The sequence below is a fragment of the Narcine bancroftii genome, chromosome 1 (genome assembly GCF_036971445.1).
Source record: "Narcine bancroftii isolate sNarBan1 chromosome 1, sNarBan1.hap1, whole genome shotgun sequence".
Classification (NCBI taxonomy): domain Eukaryota; kingdom Metazoa; phylum Chordata; class Chondrichthyes; order Torpediniformes; family Narcinidae; genus Narcine; species Narcine bancroftii.
In genome coordinates this window covers 108884814-108891795 of record NC_091469.1, presented here as the reverse complement: position 1 = coordinate 108891795, position 6982 = coordinate 108884814, and the positions used below count along the sequence as shown (strand labels likewise).

The 6982-nt window shown below is 44.3% G+C and overlaps 1 protein-coding gene across 8 annotated transcripts in view; it reads left to right on the top strand.

Annotated features, from left to right (window-relative positions):
* The first annotated feature begins 804 nt into the window (after nucleotides 1-804).
* The window catches only part of LOC138762424 (transmembrane protease serine 11C-like), a 51769-nt gene continuing 45591 nt past the window's right edge, over nucleotides 805-6982 (top strand). The window contains exons 1-4 of one of the 8 annotated variants that reach the window (XM_069936202.1): nucleotides 805-960; nucleotides 2092-2153; nucleotides 4751-4776; nucleotides 6542-6669. In XM_069936202.1, coding sequence (XP_069792303.1) covers nucleotides 6567-6669 — 103 coding nt within the window. In that variant the 5' untranslated portion in view covers nucleotides 805-960; nucleotides 2092-2153; nucleotides 4751-4776; nucleotides 6542-6566. Of the gene's footprint in view, nucleotides 1016-2091; nucleotides 2154-4750; nucleotides 4777-6541; nucleotides 6670-6982 lie in introns of all 8 variants that reach the window. The other 7 variants (XM_069936187.1, XM_069936222.1, XM_069936192.1 and 4 more) reach the window with 7 other exon arrangements.

Below are 6982 nucleotides of genomic sequence, written 5' to 3'. Positions count from 1 at the left end.
GGGAAAAGCTTCCAGAGTAACTCATAAATAAGATAGCTCAAAAGATGGGTGGAAATGAGCTTTCAAAAAGATGTAAACTTACAGGGGGTTCAGTTGATGTGTCTGGAGCAAGATTTGGACCACGATTGTTCACTGAGTCTGCGTTGCTGTCGGCAGAACCTGCCATGGTTACCATGGAAGCAATGGCATCAAGAGAATGAATTTGATTTGCAATGAAAGTGGTATCATGTACAAAAGCTCCTGAAGCACTTCTTGAGTTCATGAAGAGGGTGTAGAGCTGCTCTTTCTTGTAATTCTGAGGTACTGGAACTCCTAGAGCAGTCAATTCTGCCTTCAGCTTGGCAGCAGACCAGTTCTTGGGCTCGCACAGCAATGCGCTAAGGTGAGCTTGTTCAGGGAGTCGAGAATATGGGTGCCTGCCATGGGAGGCAGGACATTGGAAGCTGGATTCCTCTCCATTCCCCTGTGTCGATGCTCCAGATGTGAAAGCTCGAAGAGATCGAGGAACTTTCCTTCCTTTCTGCAGAGCCTTCATGGTGAATCAGTCAAAGAAAAGTTAGATTAAACAGAAGAGCGCAGTGGAATAAACCAAAATGGATGAAGAAAATCCACTGGACAGAACCAGCTACTGAATATATCAACAAAAAGATAAGAGGGAATCAACAGGTGGCAATTGAAATCATGATGACTTGAATCATGTTACAAGAATAATGAATGATTTATATTCTCACTAACAGTTTATCAAGGCTACAGTTCCAAGACAGTCATGATGTCATGAATGGGAAAACGTGACCTCATTCTATCATTGACTTGTGACAAAGACTTCATCTTTTGCATTCAGTCCCATAACCCTGTTGCTAACTGTTACATGGTGGTGTCAGGCCACAAGAGTTTCATTTCCAGATCGCCAGTCGAAATCTACAAAATCAAGCATCAGACTCAGGCTGCTAATTCTGAACGGTGCTGCGGGAGAGGGACATTCGTAAACCTGTGGGGCTGAGGAAGGGAGACATTCGTAAGCCTGTGGGGCTGAGGGAGAGGGTATTCGTAAAACTGAACGGTGCTAAGGGCAATAGACATTTGTAAACCCATGGGGCTGAGGGCGAGGGACATTTGTAAACCCATGGGGCTGAGGGCGAGGGACATTCGTAAACCTGTGGGGTTGAGGCGGACATTCGTAAACCTGTTGGGCTGAGGGAGCGGGACATTCGTAAATCTGTGGGGCTGAGAGAGAGGGACATTCGTAAACCTATGGGGGTGAGGAAGGGAGACATTTGTAAGCCTGTGGGGCTGAGGGAGAGGGTCATTCATAAAACTGAACGGTGGTAAGGGCGATGGACATTCGTAAACCCATGGGGCTGAGGGAGAGGGACATTCGTAAACCTGTGGGGCTGTGGGAAGGAGAAATTTGTAAACCAATACGTCCTGAAGTATTGAAATCAATATAGTTGATGTCACGGCAGCAGTTGGGGCTTTACTACTCCCCTCACTCATTCCAATCTCACCCCCTCAGAATGCCTGGCGCTTCATTCTCTCCGCACCTATCCGAACTTCACCATCAAACCATCAAACCTGCACACAAGCGTGGCACTGTTGTGGTCTGTCGCACTGACTCCTATATGGCCGAAGCCAGACAAAAGCACTCAGCCTCCTTCTCTTATTTACCCCTCCAACAAGACCCCACCAAAACTCATCAAGGCACTGTATCATGCATCATCTCTGAACTGGTCACTTCTGATTACCTCCCTGGCATGGCCTCCAACTTTATTGTGTCCCATTTCCACCTCCTACCCAAGATCCACAAACTCAATTGTCCCAGCAGACTCACTGCGTCCATGTGCCCCTGCCCCACCAAATTGGTCTCCGCTTATCTCAACTCTATTTTGTTCCCCTGATCCAGCCTCTCCCGACCTACATCCAGGGCACTTCTCCCTCCATTGCTTCAACAACTTCCAGCTCCCTGAACTCGATTACTTCATGTTTACCATGTAAATCTCCTCCTGGCTCAATTCATCTCAAAGTCCTGTCTGATTAAGGCAAATTTATGATGTACCCTCCTTATGACCTTGTCTCACTATGCTCTTGTTTCAGGGAATAGTGGACTTGTATCTCCATATCGCCTTGTTGCACAACACCACCCAAGAGCCTTTCAAGTAAGAATTTTGTTGCATCTGTACATTGTACTTATGAAATAAGAACTAGCTCTCATCACATTGAGATGATGAATATGTCCTGCCCTGGTCCTGCCCTGGTCTCCTGGTCACCTTCACAAAAATCTCAAGTGTCGATACATTCTGCTGACTATCTCGAATCAGTCCTTTCCTTTCCAATTACAAAGAAATCCTGTCCCTCAGTATCTCTTTCAGTGACTTGCCCACGACTGATGTTAAGCTCACCGGTTATAAGTGCCGCTCTGCCAATGCCACATTCCAAGATATGACATACAGATGAATTTATTCTCTTGTCAATTTTAAGCAGTTTTCTTTATCATATTTTAAAATTGAGTCTCTTTCTTGACACACAGGGGTCTTGTGTTATTCTTATTTTGTTTTTAGTGATTATTTATTTAGACAAGACACAGTTGGCAGCACATAAAAAAGTTTGATTTACAGCACGCTAACAGGCCCTTCTGGCCCACGAACCAATGCTGTCCAAATGCACCAACATACAAACCCCTTATGCTTTTGGAGTATGGGAGGAAACTGGAACACCCAGAAGAAACTTATGCAGACATGGGGAGAACGTTCAGACACCTGACAGATAGTGTCAAATTCAAACCTGGGTCACTGGTGCTGTGATAGCATCACGCTAACCGCTACACTAATCGCGCCACTCTATTGATGTTAATGTGAATGGAACATCCCATTATTAATTAATTATTTTGTGTGACAGAACCATAATAAGAAGTCAGATTTCAGTTTTATTATCAGAGTAAATACATGTCATCACATGCAACCTTGAGATTCTCTTTCCTGCAGGCAAGGCAGAATTACTGCTTACTGGCAGTGCAAAAACAAACTGTACACAATGTACACATGTAAACAAATAAAGAAATATAAACAAACTGACTGTGCAATACAGAAAGTTTTAAAAAAATCAATAAGTGCAAAAGTAAGAGTGAGTTCTTAAATGAGTCCCTGATTGATGGCAGCAGCAAGAACAGAGCATGTGCTGGGTGATGTGAACCCTCGATTATTGCTGCTGCTCTCCGATGGCAGCACTCCCTGCAGATGTTCGTAATGGTCGGGAGGGTTTTGCCTGTGATATCCTGGGCTGTATCCATTATCTTTTGGAGGGCTTTACAATCAGGGTATTAGTGTCCCCATACTAGACTGTGATGCAGCCAATCAGCATATTTTCCACCACACATCTGTAGAAATTTGCCAGGGTTTTCGTCGTCATAGTAAACCTATGCAGACTCGTAAGGAAGTAGACACACCGATGTTCTTTTTTCATGATGCTATTAGTGTGCTTGAAGGATCTTCCGAAACAGTGATTTTCGAGGACTTAAACTTGCTCATCCTCTCCACCTCTGATCCTACAATGATCACAGGATCATACTGTAATGATAGTTATCATGGTTGCAAGGCAACTAGCAATGCCTTACCATTTGATTATACTTGGCTGCCACCAGGGGCTGACACAGAGCAGGGCACTGCAGTATGCAGATCTGTAATGGAGACTTGCAGCCTCATGGCCTGCCTCACGGTGCTGTTTAAATCAACTTTCAAGTAAAGAACCTTTTCCTTCAAACGTGTGTTGTCTAAGAACTCACACATGCAAAAACAAGATGAAACACACACCTCTTTAGTTTTCCCTCCTTGAAGTCAACAATCAGCTCCTTCATTTTGGTGACATTGTTTCATCGCCCCTTTTTATACAGCCCACTACCGTGGTATCATCAGTAAATTTGTAGATGGTGATATTGTCACACCGAGCCACACAGTCATATGTGAATAGCAAGTAGAACAGGAGGCTAAGAACACAGCCCTGTGGTGCTCCAATACTGATGGAAACTGTGGAGGAGATGTTCCTATCAATTCTCAATTGAGATATATTAATGAATCTCAATGAAATGACATGAGAGTTCATTGTTATTACATAAATAAGTACAGATGCATCAGAATTCTGACTTTAAAGGTTTCTGAGCAGTGTTATGCAGAAGGGAAATATGAAGGTACAACGGATCAAGTCCACCATTCCCTGAAACGTAGTGAGACAAAGTCCTGAGGAGGGTGCTTTGCAGACTTGTCTTCATCAGACAGGACTTGAGTGGTCATGTCTCAGCTGCATAAGACATGAATGAGACCACATGTGGAATGGTGTGTTCATTTCTGGAGTTCCTCGGAACCTCTTTGCTGTTGTGCCATTTCTTGGGAATTTATCAAATATATAGTCTGCAAGATACTTATTGAATGAACATAATCATTCTCAAAACTATTAATATAAACAATGCCCACTGTTGTGTTTACTTTCTCACAAATTTTAATGAGATTTTTGAAGGGGTGACAAGGAGATGGACCAGTGCAGCTTGGGAACAGGCCCTGTGGTCCACTGTCGGTGCCAATCATGATCCACATATAAACTCCAGATCTCCCAACCTCTGCCTGAACAAACATTTTCCTGATTGCCTCTCTCCTGTGCCCTATAGTTTTTGACCCTTTCTCTGGGAAAAATTCTGTGATTTTATCCATGTCCCTTGAGATTTTATAATCCTCCATAAGGTCTCCCCTCACCTCTTTTGTTCCAGAGAGAAAAATCAAGACAAAGACATAGGTAATTAACACAAAAAATGCTAGAGAAACTCATGCAGTCACATAGCATTCGTGATGTAGCAAAGACAAAAATATATAAACAACATCTTGGGCCTGAGCTTCTTCATTAAGGTATGAGCAAAAATCAGGCAAGTGTCTGATTAAAATGGTGTGGGAAGGGACAGGGGAAGGAGCACAGGGCCAGAGACACAAGGTCATCAATGCATGTGGGTGGGAGGGCAGAAGAGGAAAGAACTGGGAAGTCATAAGAGGAGGTTAGCATCAGGAACTACACTCCCAAAATGGCTCCCCACTCCTGATCCAGTCCTTCTCAGGAAGCACATGAAGAGAAGTAAGACTGACCCCCGGTGGAAAGGGTGAAACTGCTCCATGCCAATTCCATGTACATCTGTGTGGAGTAGCCAGATGGCAGGAAGAACACTGTCTCCATCAGGGACCTGGCACCTGCTGGAACAGAGGGTGTGTTGCCACAAATGCCCAGTGAGCCACGGAGCTCATTCCCACCAACCCCAGTCAGGGCCTCAGGGAATCCGGTTCAGGAGGAAAGTGTATTTCCCTCCACCTTTGAGCCGGAAACCCCGCCCGCCACTCCTCTCCCACAAGGGGACCAGGAGACTCGAGGAGTCCAAGGCCCCCTGGTGCTAAGGCGCTCCACCAGGATCTCTGGACCCCTGGACCACTTAAATCTGTAAATTTGTAAATAACTGTATATTTTTCAACAATTTTTTGTCTGTCTTCATTCACAGACCCTAAGTTCTACAGGAAGGGGTGAATCCAGTGAACTGGGATTCACTGGTAGTGTGTTGTGCTGATGGCTGGCTCCACCTCCTGGCTCCGGGCCCATCTGCTCACTTACAAACCTGGTTTCCCACCTAAACCTAGAACCCTCTGAAGACTACTGAGAGTCGTTACCCTTAGCTATAAGCTTATAAAACCACTTGTCCTCCCTCCAATCATGAGAGCTTTTATTCACACTAAAAGAGTTGAGGCAAGGAACCCATGCATCTGCGGGCTGCTGGTGACTACGGTCAAGGGGCTCATACCACGCTGCAAGCTGCTAGGGACTGGCTGGAGACTGTCTGAAAGGGTACCAAGTGTCAGACCAGGATGCAAGAATGGGCCAAGGATCCTGAAAACTTCCTGATCGTGTCAGAGGTTTGGATCTGGAGCTCGGATTTCTGATGGTTTAGACTGAAGCCTGAGGTGGCTGCGGGAATGCTAGAATTACATCCACAGGCACTCAGTGGCTCTGAAGGGACTCTCTTTTGCTTCTCTTTTTCTGACTGAGACACCGGGCAAAGCTAATGGCGAATCTTTGTCTGCCTTACAGGTGACTAAATTGAATTTTGCGTAATATTACAACTGTTTAAATGCCTGACAATAAAAGAATCTTGAATTTTCAAAGCAGATATTTTACACAGAGAGTGGAGGGGGCCTGGAAAGGCCTGCCAGGGGTAGTGGTGGAATGAGATACAATAATGGTGCTTAAGATGCTCCTTGATAGACACATGAATTGAAGGGGATGGAAGGATATGGACCAGGTGCATTTGGCAGAGTTTCAGTTTAATTTGGGCATCATGTTCAGCCCGAATACATAAAACAAAAGGGCTGTTCCTGAACTGACCTGGTCTGTGCTCAATATAAAGTTCAACACAAAAAATAAAAGTGAATGTGGTCAAGTACAGAAATCATACATTGTTGTCAAGGTTACCATGTTTTGTACAACTCAAAGGCAAAGAAACTGATTTCTAATTTTTAATTCACAGAAATACTTAATATTCACTGCAGAAAATGAAACATTTGAAAGATATCCTGTGGGCAGTTGGATCCTTTGCTCTTGTTCTACTTGTAGCATCTGTGGCAGGAATAATTCTCACGGAATGTTTCAGAAAAGGTGAGAAAGTCTTTCAGAGCATGTATGTGAGTCTCAAGAGGTTTGAAATGGCTCATGTGGCAATATGCATTTAGATTCAACAACAACTTCCATTCATATTGTACTTTTAGCCAAGATTCCGCATGAATTTCAGACAAAAACTTGCATTGGGACACCTGTAAGACCAGGAGATGTCAGAACAGAATTCAGCAATTCAATCCATCAAGTTTGCTCCATCATTCGATTCAAGGTTTCCTCTCAACCCCATCTTTCATACCTTCTTCCCCAAAACCTTTGACATCCTCACATCAAGAACCTACCAACTTCCGCTTTA